The 22,727-nt window shown below is 35.0% G+C and overlaps 1 protein-coding gene across 12 annotated transcripts in view; it reads left to right on the top strand.

The window, feature by feature from the left end:
- The window catches only part of ADAM23 (ADAM metallopeptidase domain 23), a 70,723-nt gene that overhangs the window by 8,598 nt on the left and 39,398 nt on the right, over nucleotides 1-22,727 (top strand). For all 12 annotated transcript variants that reach the window (XM_068196138.1, XM_068196144.1, XM_068196140.1 and 9 more), the window contains 7 exons: nucleotides 1,998-2,074; nucleotides 14,020-14,083; nucleotides 16,220-16,302; nucleotides 16,949-17,012; nucleotides 19,223-19,295; nucleotides 19,779-19,852; nucleotides 20,742-20,807. In XM_068196138.1, coding sequence (XP_068052239.1) covers nucleotides 1,998-2,074; nucleotides 14,020-14,083; nucleotides 16,220-16,302; nucleotides 16,949-17,012; nucleotides 19,223-19,295; nucleotides 19,779-19,852; nucleotides 20,742-20,807 — 501 coding nt within the window. The remainder of the gene's footprint in view (nucleotides 1-1,997; nucleotides 2,075-14,019; nucleotides 14,084-16,219; nucleotides 16,303-16,948; nucleotides 17,013-19,222; nucleotides 19,296-19,778; nucleotides 19,853-20,741; nucleotides 20,808-22,727) is intronic.

Here is a 22,727-nt window from a genome sequence, read left to right on the forward strand (position 1 = left end):
TCATGCTCTTGTAAATTGCAGATATTTAACACTGAGATATTGTTTGTGGCATATATAAGAAGACACATCCTTTTAGGTAAATGTTACATGTGGAGGAGATTCAAAGCATTAGCTTGTGTAACTCTTAAGTGGAATCTTTATGGCATAAAACCAATTGCAGCCTTTTTACTGTAACAAATTTTCATGCTTTAAAGAAAATTTAATTAATACATGTGTGTTTTGAAAACATAATAGGGTTATTGTAATGAACAGGTGCTTGGAAAGCTCCTTGTGATACTTGTTCCTTTATTTCATTTGTTTTAAAAAAGTGGAATTGGGGGTGGAAAACCTCTCCTACTAGGCATGTATTTAACCTGACATTCCTTTTTTTTTTTAATGTATTTGCTAGCAGAGTCTCTCTGATCATGCCACCTGTTTGTGTTTATCCTTAAACTATTTTACTCTGCTGATTCAGAGCAGCTGCAAACTCAGATCTGCCAGGCCAGTGTTAGCAAATTGGTGAACTGGTGAGTTAACAATATACATTTACCAAAAAATAGAACAGGGAGAAAGCTTAGTACTGGTTTGCTTCTGTATGGTTTTAGATATCAGCTAGGAATATTATTTTTTTTAGTTCTCGTTTAGGGTAATTGTATTTTTTAAATGAACAAAAACAGGCTTTAGCTAAGATTGTTTAATGACATTAAAGGTATTTAAAATACTTGTACATTACTTATTTTTCAAAAAGAAGCTTGAAAACAAAGCTCTGTGTCCCTATTGAAAGGGAAATGATAATTCTGGCAGTAAAGAATGATAAAGTAATACAGGAAATGTCACAGCTGATTTTAGTCACAATAGCAACTTAAAAAAATTGTATTGAAGAATTTTATGAAAGATGATTAATAACTTTGCTGAGAAGGAAGATGAAAATCGGTGCTGCTTTGTGTAGTGCAGGAATGGAAGAGAAACATACAGAACATATACTTTGTGGAGAAATTTCCAAAAGAGAACAGAACTGTGGGCCAACCTTCATACTATTTAAGTTATGCTGTAAACTACCTCGAACTTGATATTTTTTCTGTGACATATCTGAGGGTTAATTGTGGTGTTTAATAAAAACCAGGGAGTTTTTCCTCTTTTGACTAATGGGCTTAGTCATAATATTCCAGGTTTGTGTAATTATGAATACTGTATCAAATTAGTGTATAAGTAAGCATGATTTTATTAGAACATTATCAGGAAAAATACTATGCAATTCAGATCAAATTTCTTCAATCCTACTGGAACAGCTCTTCACAAAAAGAAATTCTTGGATTATCTCTTATCTCCCTATTTTTCTAGAAAACAGATAAGCATGTTTTAAATGTCTTTGGCTACAGTTATTACAGTATAGAGAAAAATAAAGAATGCAATTTATCTGACAAGAACATAATATACTGAAGTTAAACTTAACTCCCTATGCAAGACAAGCTAATGTTGATTTGTTGTATGACCAGCATCAGTATTCTTTATAATGATTTAGCTACAGTGCCAAGTACAAAGCCATTAATTGTGAAGTGATTACTCTGAAGGAGTTTTTCATAATGTGTAACATGAGCCTTGCCATGATTTTCATATTTGAAAGTGTGTATTACAAATGCTTTAATTATTTCAGCCTTTTAAAGGGAATGATTGCAATAACCAAATTAAAAGAACAGTATACTACATTACTTATGCTTATGTTACATAGCCATCTGGTTATGGCAAAATACAGACATTTGTGTAAAACTTTTCTCTTTTTTTTTTCCTTTTTAAGACGGATGAGTGTGTGTTTGAAAACATGCTTTTCAGGTACCATTTACTTCCCACTGAAAAGGAAAATCCTTTTGAATCAGAATTTGGTACAAGGGCAAAAATTTTCATATGCCCATGAGATTCATGAAAATAAGCATGTTTTCCATAACTTTGTTTTTCACAGTCACATTTGTTGTATATAAAACTCAGTGAAAATTTTGACAACTGTGTGTTTCTGTTTACAGGCTGTACATCTGGCGCAGGCGAGTTTCCAGATTGAGGCTTTTGGCTCTAAATTCATCCTTGACCTCACATTGAATAAGTAAGTGCATGATTTGAGGTTTCTTTCACTCCTGCTCTTATCGTCTTATGGTATAATGTCAGAGCATGTAATATTCCAAGATCTGTTGAAAAAAATGCTGTTATCCAAGTTTATTAATACAAAACAACATTTAATATTTTCTATGTAATGTATCAGTAATGCTTGTTGGCACCCATAAAGTAGATACCCTTAAAATTTTATCGTTCGTGGTAAAATAAATAGTGATAAATGGAGACATTTCGGCACTGGTAGTGTTTGAAAAGTGTGGATTTTCTCGTGCTTTTTTTAAACTAATTGATGAATTATAACGAGATGTTTTAGTTGCTCAAGTCAGTATAGAAATACTGTAAATACTTACATGAATAACTCATCTTTAATGATCTGGAAATCATGCTATTGTCACTACAGTCATGAAGTTCCTAATGAAATGGGACTGTTAATGGTGTGGCTGCGCTGAAAGGTGCAGCTAGAGTCTGTGTGCTGTAAGACAGACAATTTTATGTAATTCTTTGGTCTAGAAGAACTGACTTGTAATACAGGGCAGTGGTGGTTTTGTGTTGTATATCCCACATGCTTTTATATCACTGCTGAAGGTGTGGAACTATGATTTTCTAAAAATTATAATGATCTTTTTTTGGCCGCTGAAAGTTTAAGAATAAGGTATAAGTATAAAATTCATACTAAATACTGGACAGGTAAAGTGTAATCCTCAAAAGTGTATTTGCCCCTTCTATGTCCCTTGAGACTGAGCATGCTTAAAAAAGGAGAAACAAATTTACAGAAACAATTGCATACTGATTTTAAAAATCATTCCTCTGGTCTTGAGGTTCATATGAGGTCTTTTTTTTTGGTCTTAAAAGGTCATAAAAGGGAAGTTTTGTTAGGGATAAAGACGCAAACTTAGTAAATCTAATAGTTTTTAAAAGCAGCAAGTTATGGCTTTAGAAAATTTGCAGAACTTATATTTTTGTATTTGGCTTCTTGGCTGCTAATTATCAGATATTTTGCTGTAAAGGTGAGCTGGAAACATTTTCCTTCATCCATGCATAATTTTGAAGTTAAGTTGCTTTTGCGTTTTTATCTTTCAAAATGTTATGTGAAGTCTTGAGTGTCTGGCAAAAGATGAATTAGTGCGAAGGCTGGGAATGTCACACAATTGAAGGACGAAGAAAGCTTGAAGATGACTGAATGTTCTCTAGGCTTTGGAAAAATTATAGTGTAATGCAGCTCTGTTGTTTTGTGAGAGTTGGACCTGTGCACAGTAATTCCAGTGGATAATCATGACATATTTGTGAAGCGAACCAATATTTAGTGCCCTCTAAGCTACAGGGAATACCTCCTCTTGGTCTGCTTTCCACTGCTCCTGTCCGCACATCCAGTGAGTAGTGAGTGTGAGCACGCATTCCCAGTTTGGCAGTGTATGTAGGGTATGGCTGGTCACACAGACAGTGAAAAAGAAAAACCATTGCCTTTACTGGCACCATGTAAACATGCTGACAGCACTTAGGTGAATAAGAAGAAAACAGGTGCATTAAGTTCTTCCATAGCTGATGAGAATTGAAAGTTTGATGGTGAAAGGTATGCCAGCCCTCTCCTGATTCACGGGCAGGACAGCATTCACTGACACAAATGTCAACACAGACTTTCAGTTCATTCCATATTTATGCCTAGGCTTGAGGTCTCTTATGTGGTCACTGTCTTAGGCCTTAGTCTTTCCAGATACAGATCTCCCTATACTTGTTGACTGACTCTTGAGTTTCTTTGCAGATCACACCTATGCAGAATAGAGACCAAGGTCACAAAGGGAGTATTACAAGTAGGACTTAACGTAGGACAGACAGCAGTGATCAGGGCAGGGCTGTGCTAAACAAGCAGACTATCTTGCAGCTTACACTAGTGACTCCTTTTTCGGCTACCTTCTCTCCATTTTCCAACACATTATGTCCTGATTCACCTTTTCTACCCTTGGCACATTCCCTGAATGTTCCATAAAAATGATTGCACATTTCCACAAGTCTGGGCAGACATCCTGAGATAAGTTGGTTCCTTCCCAGGAGACAAATTATGTTGTTTACCACTTCTTATCTGTTCTAAATTTCTGGCTGAACCTCTTCAAGACCATGCCTGAGTGGCTTCTTCCATGGCCTGTCAGTCAGTGGCCTAACAGAGACAATTATGAACACCAGAACTCTTATCTCCTGTTCATTAGGATTTGGTTTCCGTTGCATTTTCTGTCTGACTCTCATGGTGAATGGCTATTATCCAAGTAAAATCACAAGTCCATTGACATTCCCCATATCCTGGCAATATTACCCCTTGTCCAGTCCTGCTGTTTGTCCTTGCTTATTTTTAACAACAAACGATTCATAAGTAAATGTATGGATTTTTTTCTAATTGTGGCTGCTTTCTCAGCAATCAAGAAATGCAGTGCCTTCATATAAGGCACTTATATGCCTTATATGAAGTGCAGTCACTTCATATAGAGAGAGGGAACGAACTTGCTGTGCACCTTGGCTGAAGAAGTTCTGCTCTTGTGATATCAGGAGTATCCTTACTGCCTATATATAAGGCATGGGATTTTCGGATGCCTTACTGATATCCCTACTGCTTGCCTCTTTATACATTAGGTTTTCTCCTAGCTTCTTTAGTGGTTTTTGACTCATAAACGTTTGACTCTTTATCTGGTTCTGCTCCAAAAAATGACTTTAAAAACCTGTGCTAGTTTTTGACTGGACATAGTACTCTAAAATTGTAAGTCATAAAGCTTGTAACATAAATTGTAAATACCTGTAGACAATGATTTGAAAAAGACCCATTCTTGTGTTTCAGTTATGTTTATGTGTTCAGCAAAAAGCAGCCATTTTGCTACTATGTTGGGTTTTAGTTGGCATACTGGTACTGCTAATGTCTAGTCAGAAGCAAAGGCAGAACAATTGGGAATACCCTTGTATATGATGAATATATATTTGTATCAGTTGGTCTAAGATGAGTTAATGCTACTGACACTGTATGTGTTCTGTGCATTTTGGTTTTGTTCCTGTGTTTTTTTTTGAGTGTTCTACAAGTAATTAAAGCTAAAATCGAGGATGGTTGTTACATGCAAACATGTTCTAGTTTTTGGGTTTTTTTACCACTGTTGGAAACTATGTGATTGCCTGCCTCCTATTTGCAGATGCTCTTTTTTTACAGCAAATACTATAACTTGACAATTAAGTGAAGAAAATTGGATATTCAATTTCATTGATAACTGTTGAGATTTTGTAAGAAGAAGACGTGGCAGTCTGAAAGCTTATGGAGCATGTTACTAGAAAACTTTACTTTGTTTTCCATCTTGCCATGATGCAATGGCACAAACAGCTTGAAAGAAATGCGAGCCCCTCAAGCCCTTGAATCCAGTGTGCAGAGACAATTAATATGTAAGATTTGTATGGAGCTTGAATGGGTAACCAACTTTGCAGTTTCACATGGTCTAAACCAGATTAAATATAATTTGCTATCCTAAGGGTGATTTTTGGTACCTTTTTCTGACAAGAAGACTCAGGGAAAAAGAACTCACTTTTTGAACTCCTTAGTAAGGTGGGTTACTCCAAAATTTTGGACATCTTGCCTCTTGCTACACTCAAGTGTTTGACCAATTGCAGGCTCTCAGTGTGATACCACTTATGATGATGCATAATAATTACAGATATGTTGATTGTGGAAATAACTTGATGCAAAAAGTAATAGTTTTATAATCTGTAATGGATTAAATAATGGTTTTAGTTAACACTCTTAGTATGAAAATGGAAGCTTGTAGTGGGGTAGCAATCCCATTTGAAAAGTTAGGCTTACAATTAAGCTAAGATTGTCTTCCCAAACTCAATAAATTTCCAATGCAATGAGTAGCATGTAGCGTTGTCATAAAACACAATTTATATAAAAAGCCTTTGAAAGTGTTCACTTATTTCAGTGAGTTCACTTTTATCCTTAAACTGGAGTGTTGTAACATTGTATTTGGGTAATCAATGATCCTAGTATATCTGACCAGTTTCTTGTTTTATACTGATGCATTATTTACGCAAAGAAATGTTTGCAAGGTGCTAGAAAATTAGTTTTTAATGATCTCATTTCCAGCAACATGTAAAAGGCTTTTAACTTGCTGTTCTTCTGCTGAAAGAGAAGAGTTTTTGCAGATAACTCCTAATGTCCTATTTAAAGGTAGCAGTCTTTATGTTCTGGTGTAGTACTAAAACACATTAAAGAGCAGTACTACCAAAGGCAGTGAATTAAAAAAGTCTACTTGCTGCTTTTTTAATGAGGAGGGAAGTTGGCTGTATTTTCCAGCAGTTTGCAGCCATGGTCTAGCTCCAGCCTCTAAATAAAGAGGTCTCCACCAGAACAGGGGGCTGAGGCTATACTGGAACCTTCACCCACTGGGACTGCGGTGGCTGAGATACATCCAAGAATAGGAAATTAGTTAATTGATACGGACAGAAACAGAGGGAAAACCCAAAGACAAAAATTTCTCTCCCTTCCCAAGGATAACTTGCCTCAAAATTTAGGATTCTTGGGGAAGGGGAGAAAAAAAATCACCAAAATCAGTCTATGTTTTTTAGCTTTTCCTTCTTTTCTCTGTAGAAGTCCATCTTTCCATGAAACTCTGTTTCTAGGAAAATGGATTTCTTTTCTATGAAGATATCATAGAAAAAGTATTTCGCAACTTTGACATGAATTGAAAAAACCCAACCCCACTGCATTTGACCATAACACCACTTAACAATTTGAGACATTAAAATATGATGATTATGGTGGAAAGTTAGTTTCTTTTGTGAAGCGCAGCCAACATAACAGCAAATTTTATCTAATTGTTTAAACCTTATAATTGGTGTTTATTCATTGTGGTGTATGTTTCTGTAGGACTGAATTAACTGGAGAATGGTCCCAGAGGAGGTTACAGTGTTAGCCTAATTTAAAAAACAGTAGAGCAATAATTGAATTATTTGAGAAACTACTTGATTCTTGAGTTTTTTTCATAATTCTTTTAAAAATAAAATTCAATTCTTTTTTAAATGAAAATGGGAAAGCTAGTCATGGTTTTTCAGAAGGAAACTTTGAGTATTTATGACATTTCTTAAATAAACACATAAACATTCAGGGTATTAAATGGATCCTGTAAGACACATAAGCTAAATTAAATGCAGCAATAATACTGTGGAATGTTAAACTCTAGTTGGCTTTGAAATACTTGTTACACATAAAATGCAAGGAAGTCAGTGTTAGGATTTTGCAGCAATGTGTGTGTCCTCCTGTAAGTGCAGTCTTGCATTTCTGAGCTGTAGGCAACAGAGCTTTACTCCCAGAGCTGGAGGCAATCTATTAAAAATTATCATTTGTCTCAGTGGGCATTTCATGTGTCAAGTCTTAGAGGCAGATGTGAAAAGCTCTCACCACCCTCGCAGTAAAGAGGTCCTTCATTATATCTAAATCTATAATTTTTCAGTTTAAAGCCATTCCCCATTGTCCTATTGCCACATGTCCTTGTATAAAGTACCACTTGTCAAACCACTTGCTTGGGGAGAGAAAACTTCATTCTGTGCACTTCTGATCCCAGATTTAATTAAGTGTGGATCTCTCACCCATCTGAACAGTTTCTTGAATCTATCAGCTGAGATGCAGCCGTTGGTTTGGTGGATTGTTAGGGTCAACAAGCCTTGGGAAAACAAATACACATCTGTAGTGATATGACAATGCTGTAAAATTCCGTGTGGCAGGATGAGGGTATTGCCTTCTCCCTCCCATGTAACCATTCTGGTATTAAATGCAGCAGGAAGTTTGAAAGAAGGTGCTTCTCACAAAAATAATTAAAAGGTAAATTTTCTTACAGGATGCTGTACATATTAAACTGTTTCCAGGAACTAAAGAACTGGAAGAACTTACAGAAAATAAATCTACTGGGAGCCATTGCAAACAATTATACTAACTCTGGTTTATGAAATCCTGGTGTCAACAGATCCCTGGGTGCTGAGAAACTCCCTGAAAGATTGCTATGTGTGTAGCAATGTTTGCTGTCAGACAACCTACTAAGCAGCTGTCTGCCTCAATGTATCCTTTCTTAGGTTATGTTCTTATTCCCACATGCAACCACTGTGTCCTGGCAATGGGGAAGAATTGTTGCCTTTCCACTTTAGTAGGTGTTTCAGTTGATTTCTGATATGGTTCAGGTTTGTCAATAGTGAGGTCTTTATGTTGAAGTGTATTCCTGGCATTTCAGATTGCTTTGTAGGAAGGCTGAAATCTTTGCATTTGGAGCTGATATGAAGCCTGTGTATGCCTGGCATATGATTAAGTTCATCAGACAAGCCCCGAGGAGCTTCTATAACTGAATTTAACTTGATTCAGTGACAGAGCTGAAGTTGCATATTACGGTTTCAAGATTAATCCATAGAAGCATGGATTAAGGGAACCAAAATAAACTTTGAATTTGCTGGAATGTACCTCTGATTCTACTATAGTTGTTAATCTAATTTGAAGTTAAGTCAGCTCTCTGTAAGTATAATTAAGCTTATTCCACTCTTTTTTGGTATTAGAAATGAAATAATAAGGGGAAAACCCCCATATCTGGTTGGATTTTTTGTTTCATGGAAAGATTTGTTTTCAATAGGAGTGTTACTATTAGACACAAAGTATCAGAACATCTGGCACATTCAGTGATGTGCTTAAGAGGAGTAGAAACAAGCTTCTCTGTTATCTACAAAACCTTCCTTTAAATGAAAGAAGCTTTAGCAAGTATGATTAGCGTTGGATGAGACCATACTGGCAAAGACAGGTGACAGCCCTCAATCTTATACTGCAGGTTAATAAAATTCTTACTGATAAGTTTTCCAAGCTGGTGAGGAAAGAAAAGAGATCAATTGAAAAGCAATATTGAGTAAATTTGAATAGTTGTTTAAATGAAATTTTTGTCACTTGTTCTTCTAGGAAACTTCAGTCATAACAAATTGCACTGAAGTGTTTTCAGTAGCATAGAACTCATGTTCTGTAATATTGTCTAGCTGTTTGTGTCTTCATATCCTTGTGCATAGAACTTTTAAAAGTGATATCATCTTCAGCATGATGGTAAACAAAAATATGGTGGAAATTGACCAACATACTATTAATATTCCAAAGAACTCTTCAAACTGCTGCCTTCAAAATTGCTTGCTGAAGTAGCCAATAAAATGCAGCATTTTCCATTCTCAGAGGGAGAGCTTCAGGACATAACTAGAGAAAGGATCATGGATTTGTTTCCTGAACTCCCTTGAACTAACTCAGGGTTTCTAGCACTGAGAGAGGCAGACTGATCTAGGAAAAAAAAATGCAGCATTTTCTACACCATTCTAAATGTGTATTCTAAACCATTCTATTACATGCTTTCCTGTCAGTCTTTTTTGGAGACCTATTCCCCATTTGAGGATCACCTAGGTAATTTCAGTTTGTAAATTTGTGGTTAGGTCATCCTTTTTTCTACCTAAAAGACAAGTGAAGCAAAACCAAGCAACAGTAGCAAGACCGTGCAAGAAGTGATTTTTAAATAAATGTACTGTTTACTGTTACAGAATCATTATGCTATTAATAGCAGGAGTGAGGACTTCCGTTGATTCCATAGTTATGAAAATGTTAACGTATGCATTTGCATCATCAGTTTTTTCTGCTAATTGCTTGAAAACGCAATTGCTTGTTCCACAGTATTATGTTCTGATTTTTAACCTCCTTCAAGATAATATAAGAAAAAGTGGTAAAGCCTTGTTCTGTTTTAAGAAATAATGAATATTAGCAGTTTATTTATTCCTTGGAGACACTCTTGTCAGAGCAGCTTCAAAGACAACAGTCAAGTAAAGACTAATGTAAATGCATGCTAGAAATTTAATAAATTTGCCTTAAAACTGTGAGTTCAACAAAGTTTGTGAATATAATTGAAACTGTTAATATAAACAAGGCTGTAGATGGGCATGATCAAGATGGTGCCTTGATCATCTTAAAACAATACTGCAGCAAGGTCTCTTTGTTTTTCCCATCTTTATGTGCTACTAAACTATATCTGTCAAATGGACAAAAACATCTGATGGGTGTTTTGTTAAATAATTCAACTAAACTAGGTTGCTCAGACACTGGTACTGAGCTTGAAACATTTCAGAATAGTTAATAAAGTATTGCCTGGTAATAGGTTAGTATAAAGATAATTTAGGAAGTATGCAAGAAAGGTAATTCTTGCTGTACTCTGATTTTCTGCAGGCTGTCTACTGGGTTGCTGGAAGGTAATTTGCTTACTTGTATATGATATCTTTTGGTAATTTCATAGCCTTTTCCTACTCAAATGAATTCTCTTCATCAGGATTGTTAGATGCCAGCTGAGGTAAGCCACTTTTACTCTGCAGCTCTCCTGCTAATGAAAACATCAGCAGTGAAGTACATGCCAGGGAAGTGGATGTGAGTTCTTCAGAAAGCATCTGCTGCTTGTTTTAACAGCTGGTTTATGCCTTCAAAGGCAGCAGCTACAGGGACTGGCATATCCCTTTGCTGCTTATTTTGCATTTCTCAGTGTAACTCAGAAGAGCCAGGGAGCAAGACAGCTCTATCCATCTATCCTTGTGATAAACAAGGCAGGGTGGAAGGAACTGTAGAAAAGGACACAACAGACAAATAATTTTGTCATGAGTTCATTCAATATGTTGTAACTTTGTATGTTCATTGTAAAGGATCATACTGATGTGTCACTACCTAAACAGACTTTTGTCTGATGTGATCATAACTGACACTCATTTCAGTTAAAGCTTGCACTGTTTCTGGTGCTTGTCATAATGAAAATCAAATTTGCTGTGCTGAATGCATTTCTGCCCTAAGCAAGATGTGAATGGCTCAAAATGGATCAAATGTGGCAAAACACAGTCCACTGTAGATGAGATGCAAATGTATTTCACAGAACTCAGGTTTGCCTTTCAGAGGTAAATCTAGGCATTCTGTAAGTGATAATGAAGGAAGAAGAGTTATTTTGAGCTGTGGAGACCCCTCGTGCATGAGTTCGGTGCCTCATTCCTCAGGCAATTGCTCTTCTACATGAGCTCTTAATCAGTGTATTCTTGGTCTTTCTTTTTGATGCCACTTACATAAAGAATCCCATCACACCTCCTGGTGAAATTACAGTGCTCTTCTGTGTATGTCTTTTGTGTAGGAAAAAAATGTTTGAAAGTTATTTTGGTTAAGCATTCTTTTTTTTTTTTTTTTTTTTTTTCTTTAGTACTTTCTTATGTGTTTTGTCAGATTTGTCAGCATTAAGAAGAGGTAAAAGTTTCATAGGGGAAATTTGCAGTAGCAGTTCTATGTATATTTTTACATCTGTTGTTATTCCTGGAGTTTTAGCAAAATGTAGAACAAATTTTCTTACCCTTCCTGTCTTTTTCAATGATTGGAAGCAAGGTGTTCTTTTGGATGTTTATTGCTAGTGTAGGCAGATACTTGAAATGAGATAAAGTGATACAAGGTACCCGACAGAAATCAGGTACTTGCCAAGGTGGAGGCTTACAGTTTAAGGAGTTTTTTTTTTTTAATGAGATGTTAAAAATTCTTGCTGTTCTGAAGGAAATGTTAAGAGAAAAATGCCCTTGCATGACCTTGGTGGCTATGTGTGGCAAACTGTCTGCATCCTTGCTTTGGACTTGTAATATTTGTGTATATACATGTAGGAGTTTTTCATCATAAGTATTCCATGTTAGATATCCTATCATGTGGGACACTGTATTTGGACAAAACCCAACTGGGAATTCCTTGGCAGTTGGAAGTAACGAGAAGCTAAAGAATGGAAAAGGTTGGCAGATGAGGGAACCAACTGGGTTACAACAGAAGCTCAACCAAAATCCAAGAAAGGAATACTAAACTCTGGAAGGGTAGACTAAAGAAGTTGTGAGCAGCTTTTATGTTGCACAAAATAGGATACATCTGAGAGAAATGCTGTAATTAAACTATAGTTACTTGTGAATCAGTAGACACAGTGGGAAATCACTTACTGCAAGTCTTACAAGATGCAAAAAGCACTAGATAGCATAGAAAGAAGTTCTGAGATCAGTCATATAAGGTTACTAAAAGAGGGCAAAAAAGGTGTGAAACTGTGAGCTTGTTTTGGCAGCAGGTAGATAAGTGCTGATCAAGGAATTAGTTTCAGGAAACCAAACAGCCTTTGTGAATTGAAGCAGAAGTGTCTGTAAAAGTTGGAATCTGGTCAGGGCCCTGTCATGATGAGCACAGTTCCTTTTTAATAATTCTCAGTATTTTTTTTAATACTTGTATTGTAATTACGGATTTCAGTTTTCTTACTTATGTCAGTTACCTGTAGCCTTGTCTGTACCAATCCCTCTTGGGAACAGTAGTCTTTATGCTTCATAACAAGTATGAAAAATGCAAAGAATAAAAGGATGTTATCAACACTCTAATTGTTTTATATATGTATGCCTTTTCAGAAGCTTCAATCTTGCCACGTTGAAGAAATAAATATTTGCATTGTAGTCAAGTACTTACACTATTTTTACAGCATTTCTGTTTTCTACAGAAAATGTATAGCTTACTATGACACAAAGATAAATTATTTCATGCAACTGAATTTATTTTTAAATCTGCATTTAAAAATATATATTTAATAATGCTTTCACAGTGATGTTTAAGGCAGTAGTTATTCAGGGCCATTAGCACTGGTTTTGCAGGCCCAGAGTGTGCTGTATCAGTTTCATGAGAAAGAATTTCTAAGAGAGCCACTGGTACCTGACTTCTGCAGGATGCTCTCTAATGAGTGTAATGCCTGATAAATATGGCATGAAGAATTGATTTGAGGAGCCAGGAGTCCCAGAGTTAAAGTGTTACCAGGATTGCTAATAGCCTAATCTGAGTTTGAGATACCCATTATCATAGGTTGTTTTTAGTCATGAATTCCCATCAGAGCTATTTTGCCACACCAGACTTCCATAATGGTGTTTTTTATTTGTAGCAATGATATTTTTGTTTTGATATACATACCAGTATCAGACCTTTTAATGATTTTAAAAATTTTTTATTTTAGTTGTAAGTATACATTAGAGGCTTTGAAAATGCTAAGAATTCTGGATCATATTAAGTAAAATGCTTATCTTGCATATTTGGTGGGGCCAGTTAACATCTTTAATTGCTTTGCTCTCCCTGGGCATTATGCTGCAACCGTGATTGTAACAGGGTGAGATGTGACTGGGGCACTGAGGTTATTGCAGGATGTGTACAGGCTGGCCAAGATAAATTTAAAAATACCCGAAACTGTAAATGACACATTATGGAAAATTTTTATGCTTCTGAAATTTTTCTTGCCAGAGTTTGGAAGAAAATAAGAATGAGAAAGGTATCTTAAAATAAAAGGTGAAAGTAAGAAAAAGGGTAGTATGGAGTGTGTTTTGGGTTCTGCATTGTGTGTTTTCTTTTAAGGCACATTATTACTTTTGGAAAAAACCTGAGTATTTGCAGTTTGTGAAAGTGATTATACACTCCTGTCTTCATAACAATGGTGTATTTATTTGTTCAGCCTTACATAACACTCTATTTACACTTTTAGATAAAATGGAAAAGCTATTTGAAAATGGTGATGAACTAAAATACATTTACTGTCAGCAAGGAAAGTTCTAAAGGCAAGGAGTATTTTTTTTTTTTTTGCATATTTAGAAGGCTGGTAATATCATTGTAAAGCTGAAATACAGGGGATTAGATTGCAGAATGAAATTCCCCCTTCTATATTGCACTCTGAATTCCAGTGTACCATCAAACCATTTACTGAGCACAAACTGCTTGATTTTTTTTTAAACTAATGTACAAGGAAAATAAAAATGGTTTGAAAATGTTAACCAAACCCCCAAACCTACTGATAGCAATAGAAAGAGTACTCAGATTTTTCTCATCTTTATTTATCCTTTCTTTGACAGTGAGTTGTTATCTTCCAATTATGTGGAGATTCACTATGAAGATGGAAAACCAAAATCTTCTAAGGTATTGTGTTCTTCAGTTGTTCTTGAGGGAACAGTGCCAATAAAATGTTTAAAAAAAAAAAAAAAAAAGAGAAAAAATGTTTTGCAAGATTAAAAAAATTCAGAAGTGTTTTTCCACACATAGAAGGTAACTGGGATCTCATCTTGTACGGATATCTCAGTAATACAAGAGGAATTGTACAAAAAAGAAAAGCTGTGTTTTCGGGTGAGGAGTAGGCATTTGTAGGTGGTAGTAGTGAAGACGATCCATTACTGCCAGGACAATTACATCATGTAAAATATAGGAGGTGGAGGGGTTGAAGTCACCTTCATTAACTATTTATGTGTCCTTAGCACAAAGTGCAAGGAGAAAAAATAATGGTAATGTAAGACATTTAAACCCAAAAGTCTTCCAGTGACTTTTGTTTGCAAGAATGATACAGCTGTGAAACAGAAAATGAAAGATTTAACTGAAACCTTAACCTCTGGAGTTATTACAAAACCAGCATATTGCTAGACATCCAATTAATTTTGTTTGTCAGGCTAGCTCTCAAATTGAATTCAGTGCCATAGGCTATTGATCCAAAGCCAGATTAAAGTTCTGCAAGGTAGTTCTGCCCTAAGGAAACCAGATCATCTTTTGGTTTGTTTGTAGTAACAAAATGAGGACTGGAAGATTCCTAGGAAGGTTATAAACTATATTTGCAGGAAATTATTTTTTTTGTATTTGGTAGAAATGCCAAAATATTTCTTGCAAACTTATGTGTGAATTGTATCTGTATTTAGAGTGGAGGCAAGCAAGCGTTCTGGTTGTGTTCATGTCTTCAGAAAGTCAGGACTGTTGTTTGTCCAAGTAGATGTCTGGTTTATTACTTTGCCCTGATGTAGAGAATCTCAAATAAAATAATAAATGGCAGATTAGGGCAGAATTAAACAATTCCATTGCAATGTAATTACTGAGATATGCTGTTTTGTTTTCTTCCACTGAAGAAAAACAGTTTCATGTTACATACAAAGGAAGTTGTTCCATTAAGACTCAGTGTTCTGCAGAATAGGCAAAAATGCTAAATGATGCAATAAAACAATTCCCTCTGGCATTTAGACAAGCTCATGCAATTGTCAGCTGCAGCACTAGCACTGAGCACTGCGGTTGCTGAATCATGAATCTGACTGGAAAATTATATTAGAACTTCAGCCTCAGCAAATGGGCTACCTTTGTATGCTGCAGTAACTTGATCCAAACTTCCTAGGGGATGTTTTCTAGGGGAATTGCTTTATTTAGAAGCGATAATAGAGCTCCTGAGGTCATGTTAATGTGTAAAAGGCTTCATTATAGATAACAAAAAGACCCCAGAACCCCACACAATTTGTGTAGGAGGTTAAATAAGGACTGTGTCCTGGTCCTTTGCAGTGTCTTATAATACTTTTTATGCCCAAGTAAAAGGTTATTTTTTTTCCTGATGTGGATCTAAAGAAGTGATATCTCAATGAAAAGTACAGTATTTTCTAGAAATAGGTAGTTAATTACAAAAATGACTGAAAAACAAACAGCAGTTTCTTTACTCAGATGATCATCTTTAAATAAAAATCTTGAAAAGCTTTGTGTAAGAAACATAATCAAATGTAGCTGTTAAAAAGCATGTTTTTATGCATTCTCACTGATGGAAGGGTAAAGACAGAATGATTACTTTCTGTGAAGTACTTGGATTTAATTATATACAATAACCTGTAAGGAATTTAAATCAGAATCTGAATAACTCATTGAGTAAGATACAAAATGGAAACAATGCTGTCATAGACAAAGAGTGTTTACATTTTTTGTACTGTCTCGAGTTACTATCATTACATAAAGAATGTGTTTAATATGCCTGTTGGAGTGGACATGACACAAGAATGAAAAATATTTTTATGATGAATAGTAGGTTTTTCAAGCAATAGCTGCAAGACAACCACACTTCTGGGTTTTTAATAAATTTTTTTGAGAATACCTTTTATTTTTAGTTTACTGAACTTATTGCTGACAAACAGTAAAGACAAGTACATAGATGAGGTAAATGTGTATTGTTACTGTTAGATTTTTTTGGCATTTGTTTTAAGCAACAGATATTAAATCAGGATAATTTTGTGTGTGTGATTGTTTGTTTTTAAAAATTATTAGGGGGGAGAGCATTGTTACTACCATGGAAATATCAGAGGTGTGAAAGATTCCAAAGTTGCTCTTTCAACTTGTAATGGACTTCAGTAAGTGCATGTTCTCATTTTTTAAACAAGGCTATCTCTTAATATGGAAGGAACTGAAACACTAAAGGCTCAAAGACTTTTTTTTGTTTTGAAATTTTTCTTAGTATCATTGGAATTAGTGTTTCGATGCTGTCTCATGAAACCTTTGAATTTAATTAGTGCAAGTAAATATTTCCCCAGACGACTTACTATGGTAAAGGATAAACAAGAATTATATTTCAGCAGTTTGTATGCTCAGTATTCATGTATAATTCTGTCATAGAAAAATGGATCTTTTTGTTAGATTGTACAAGGAAAAAATGCAAGAAATTAGCATTAGTTAATGCTAAGTGCAGCTCAGCTGGTGATTATGTTTTGCATGTTCAGGGTGTTGTAGGACTTCCTTTTTCCAAGTCAAATCTTTACCCCTTTTGGTATTTTATCATAGCATTGCCATTACCTTTAGTGTTAGTCCATTGAAATGTGCCAGATATCTTAATAATCACCCAATTCTTGGCTTTAGCTACAGGTGGTACTAATGAATATATATTTAATATTGTCAGTTTTCCAGCCCTAAGTTTGGTTTTGTCTTATCAAAATTTATATCGTGGAGTCAAACTGATTGCTTTGTGATCCTAAATATCACTTCTTTTTCTCCATGTTCTAGTGGCATGTTTGAAGACAGTACTTATTTGTACCTGATAGAACCAATGGATCTGACCCACACTGCAGTAAGTTTATTTTTGTCTAGTTTATTTGGTTTGGGAGAGTTCTCAAGGAATAGCAAATAAAAGTATTAGAATAAATCAATAAGTGATATGTCTCATGCACACATATGTAAATGAAGAGTATTTTACAACACTTGATTTGAATTTGTTTAAGGTGGCAAACATGTAATTATGATTTACCTACAGTTTTCCTCTGCTTTTCTTTAATCCTTTGTTTCCTACTTGCACTTGATCATTTAGATGCTGGGAACAGACAAATAAAACTGTTTCCAATAGCACATGGTTATGGACTGTCAAAAAGTGTTTATCAATTTGCTCTACTACTTGAACTAAAGTGTTTATAAATTCATTGAAAGGCTCTCTGAAACTCATTTGTACATTCCTCTCTAAATAGTTGCATCAGATTGCTCTTGACCTGCCATGATTCCACAAAAAGCATATTTCAGTAGATAATTACATCTGAGTGTCTTAAATTTTGTATCATTGTATAGCTTAAATGATTGTGATCCAGCATATTCAAATACAAGATTATGCTGGATCAGATATAGGACTGCAAGTATTTTGCTTTTTTTTTTGTGTTTCATGTGTACAGCCATTTCTAAAACTTCAGCTGTTAATACAGCTGACAGAGTTTCACGGACAGTAGTAAAACTAGGTATATTTCTAACTTCTGAGTGATTTTCAGTGAAATGATTTCCAGCATTGAGACAGAGAATTCTTAAGGTTTGTATCCTGCTTGCTCTGTAGGATATATTGCAGATGCTGTGCCACAGTTCTCAAGCTTGTCTCGCTCTAGTATGTGTATGACAGTATGGGTATAGTATGTAACAAATAATTAATGCTGCTGAACCAACACGTTGTAGTGACTGCAAAGCTAAAATTAGAGTCTGAATAAAGATCTGCAAAATCATTGGCTTATACTGTCAAAAAAACTGGATCAACATTCAGCGGCCTTGGTATCATTTGGACAGTTAATTATTGGGCTACAAATGAAAATTCAGAGACATGGGAAAATATCACCTCTTAAAGAATCAGTCTCCCCAGGAACAACAGTACATGCTGTGTATCTATGATGTAGCACATGTTCATAAAGGTTGCAATTCTAAAAACTGACAACACAGACACGGTAAATTCATGCAGATTATGTTTATACAAGGAAGAAGAAAATGTAACTAAACTGTTTTCTTGCTTGAGTGAACAAAGGAAACCAGGATATCTCTCTGAGTGGTATTTCAGTAAAGATTGTAAGTAGAGCAAAAGTTCTGGTTATAAAAATGAGATATCATTTGCCAATTCAAGGTTTCAAGTTGAACTCTAGATAAGAAAACAGATGAGATGCATAATTTTCTCAAAACTGCTGGAAATAATACAGCTACAGAGAGCTTTCAGAGACTCATTTTTTAATTGCAGTATATGAGATAAATATCTTGAAGACAGCCTTCAGCATGTATTTTATTCAGCTTGATTAATCTTAACTATAGTAGACACTATATAAAAACTCCCTCTCCTTCCCCCCAAAATCTAGCAAATAGATGCAGTATTGTCCTTCAGTGTGCTATGTATTTCTTATGGAACTTACAGAACAGCAGCAACCTACCCTTTGAAATGAATTGCTTGTTTTGGCAGGCTCTGCAGAGGAGGTGTTATGGAAGAAAGGATTTGTTTTCTAGAGTAGATACTCAAATGTGATAATTTGGGGTAGGTCAGATTTCTAAAAAAATATGCATTAAAAATCTTGTCCTTTTAAAGTGTGGAATACACCAATAAAACAGGGTGAAAGGATCCTCTTATGGATAGTATATTGATTGGTTTCTTGCAATTTGCTGCAATTAGACAGGATTTTTTTCATAAATAGTAGTAGTTGCTTTTCATCTGTGGAAGGAAGATTTCAACCAAATACAGACATTCTAGTTTGATTTATTGGAATAAGGGATCTCTGTTCTCTAATGCTAAGGTTTTTAAAGGACTTCTTTAAGGTAATCTCAAAGACATCTGTGACACTTTTTTTTGTAGACTGGTCAGTTTGCTGAAGCAGAGAGGCTCTATGGTTTACTCAGGATTGCAGATAGATGGCTTCTGATTAGTACTATCCCAAATTGGTACTATAGTTGCTTGCATTTTATAGAAAAAAAAATTATAACTACTGAAAGAAGTGCCACATTTTCACTTGATGTTATTAATTAGAAGAAAATTTCACATATTTTTCTTTTTAGGAAAGTAAAAGTAGGCCACATATCATCCAAAGAACTTACGGAACACAAGCCTCCAAGCAGTTGCGGGACCTTGGTATGTTTTTGCTTATGTTATGAGTTTTTAAATATTGGAAATAATTGTATATATAACTTGGAAAATTTGAGCATTAGGCTAGCAGTGTTTATAAAATTGCTGATTATTTAGAAAATCTTGAAAAATAGATATTTACCTGCCTTTTTTCACAATTATTGCAATAGAATATAGATTTTTCAAAAGGCAGCTGTAAGATTTTTATCCACAGGCCTGTATTTAGCTTTCCTCTGAAAATCACTGAATTTAATCAGTGATATTAATGTTACTGAGGCAATGAGATGGAAGAAAATGTATATTCTAAGCCCAGGTTATCATTTCTCACCTCTCCTTGAATACTTTAAAATTTCTGAATTACTTGAGTTTTGATATGTCTTACATCTTTTTAAAAAGAAGCCTTTGAATAGCAAGGGTGTTTCTAATTTTTGTGATCTTAATCTGATTTTGGTTTGGACAGTGTACATTGTGAAACTGTAATTTTTACAGAGACTGACTCTAGTTCTGAATGGCCTTTTCTGTCTGAACTGCAGTGGCTGAGGAGAAGGAGAAGAAAGAGAGCAGTAAGTAGAAGTGTGACCCTGAGTTAAGACCATTTATAAAATCAAACTCACTAATTTCTGTATTTTTTAATGTCAAGAGAATATAGGGTTTAGGAAACAAGTATTTTTAGAAGCTTAATATTATGTAATATTGTTGCTTAATACAGTTATCAAATGAGAAAACAAGACTTTTCTTCAAAAACAGAAAATTTGGTAGAAAGTTCATGAATTCAATAACAGCAATGTTAGGTATCAATTAAATCAAAATTTAGTAGTGGAAATGACTTTAGAGTTTTAATTTTTTTGTCTGCTTGAGAATAAAGAATAATTTTGAATGAACTCTTGCGTTTATAGATATCTGACTTTATTGTCACTTGGCTCATTAAGTAGCATGATTAAATCAAAAATCCAAATGAGGACACCTAGAACTGGGTTACTGGGAGAACTTAAAGTGGGCAGTCCTCATGATCTTCGCATGCATATGTATCAGTTAGGGGAATAATTGAGTTAAAGGAGATTATTCTGAATTTCTTCACTGAGTTGCACAATCCACACCATATTTTTGAGGGTGCTTATGCTTTTAGTAACTTCCTTCCTCATTAAATCTGTGGTGAATAGTACATAATAAAAGGAGGAGGGAAGCAGTGGTGGTGTCTGCACTGAAGCAAAAAGAGTAGAACCTGAACTTCCTTAGTGATGTGGCTCAGATATTCAGCCAGTCTAAGTTACTGGAGCTATGATTCTTTACCCTACTTGCATTTCTTAATCAGTTGTTTACTGGTTTACATACCCTAAGCATTATATATTTAATATGTATATATTATAAAAATCAGCTGCAGTTATTTTTGAAAATAACTACTTTGAAAATAACATCTTCATGATTTCTCAAAGAATTTCTTTAATTCATCAGTTATCTCGTGGTGTCTTTGAAGAAATGAAATATCTGGAGCTCATGATAGTCAATGACCATAAAATGGTAAGGATATAAATTCAATGGTAAGCTTCCTTTTGGTGACAATTTATAGGTTGATGTGCAGCCTACAAACTGTCACCTTTTTTTTGGGCCCAGGATTTTATCAGCAGCTATTAACATTTATACTGTGAGACACACTGTAGGCCATATACCTAATGGCGTTTAATGTTACCGAAGAATTTCTAGGGCAGTTATATATTCAAAATGATTCTGGAACACTTTGCTATCATATGGATAAATTAATGTGCCATAACCAACAAAGTAAAGCAATAAAACATTTTTGTCCAGAACAAACACACTAAATATTCTAAAATTACATCCTGTCTTTGAAATTATATAGAAAGAGGTCAGAATTTGTTACTTTGAGTTTAGTTTTACTAATTTAAATTTTAATGCAGCAAAACATGTAGACAAAACTCTGATTATTCTTTGTGGCTATTCCATACTTATAAAGAGGAGTGATAATGCAGTGCAAGGTAAGTTTGTTTGATTCAGAAAGTGTTTGTCGTTAAAAAAACCCAAAATGCATGGGGGTAGGAAAGCACAGTTTTTTTCCCCTTTTTGTCCTGAGAGATGACTGGAAAAAGTCAGATTAAGTGATATTTGTTGTAAGCATGACTTCTTTTTTTTTAAATCAAATTTTGCTGATACAGTAGTTTTCACTTATTTTATTTGCAAGTAAAGAGCTTTTTATGTCTCTCACCCTGCTGCAAGTTTCCCAGTGCTATATGGAGTTGTCGGCTCTGTTGTCAACACTAAAGGATGATATTTAACAGCAAGAAATTGAAGATATCAGAACAGGATGCAGTTAATTCATACTTGTTCCAGTGCTGAATAGACAGATAATGTACCCTCCCCTCACCTGTCTAATAAATCATAGAAGTAGTCTGGGCAAACATAACCTATATTTTATCTGTGTTAATTTAGCACTGAGGAGGGAATTTGAATGGCTGGAAAAAGTAGGACAGAAATTTCTTGAGCTGTTTTCATTTGTAAAGCTACCTGGTAGGAAACTACTCTTAAGAGTGTTCAGGTGTTGGTTATTTAGCAGTAGGGCACAGTATCTGCAGTTATGGCCATTTTGTTGTCTTTGTTTGATATCTATGCTTGGTGTTCCTTATGAAGAGAAAATATTCCTATGTCTGTCTCTTTCCCCTGGCCTCTTGTATTGCAGGCTTGCTTGAAGGTGTTCACTACACTTATTATAGACACTGTTGTCTCTTCTAAAGCTTTATTTGTTAGAACTTTAGAGCACAAGATTTTTTGCTTCATAGTTATCAGTGACTTAGAAGCAGATAATAATTCTTTTCAAAGAATAAAATGGATATACTTAGGGAAGTGTTCACAGTTAGGAGTCACAGCTTGCCAGTCCAGGAGCTCACTAAATATACTTTCAAGGTTTTCTGCTTACCAGGAGAGGGCATGTTTCCCCTGCAGCAAAGGTCTTCATTGGAAGTAGTATCTTAAATCTCCTTGATCATTGTGTTAAATGGTTAATATTGTGTATTTTCACATTTCCTTTCCTCTAGCAATAAAGGTATCTCAACACATTTAATTAGGTTGTTGCGTTTTCTAACCGGTTTAGGTTAATTTCTTTTAGGATCTGTGTTTAACCATATTTTGTGGTATATTGCTATTGATTTTAGCATTGTAATTCTTTCATGAAAACCAAAAACATCTTACAAAGCATATTATTTTACCTTTCCACTTCTGGAAAAGTTTGGGATAGGCTCAAAACAAAAAGCCAAAGCCACCCTTTCCTCCTTCCCCATTGTCATTGTTCTCTGGGGAGCTGTCCATGGTATAATGCTCCTTTCAGTGTACATCCTAGGTACCTACTGGCACTGGACCTGAGAGCAGCTACACAATTGCTCAGAGAAGAGTCTCTCCTTCCAAGGCCTCTTTTTAAGACCTGTGTTTCAT

This window comes from Anomalospiza imberbis, chromosome 7, assembly GCF_031753505.1.
Source record: "Anomalospiza imberbis isolate Cuckoo-Finch-1a 21T00152 chromosome 7, ASM3175350v1, whole genome shotgun sequence".
Taxonomy (NCBI): Eukaryota; Metazoa; Chordata; class Aves; order Passeriformes; family Viduidae; genus Anomalospiza; species Anomalospiza imberbis.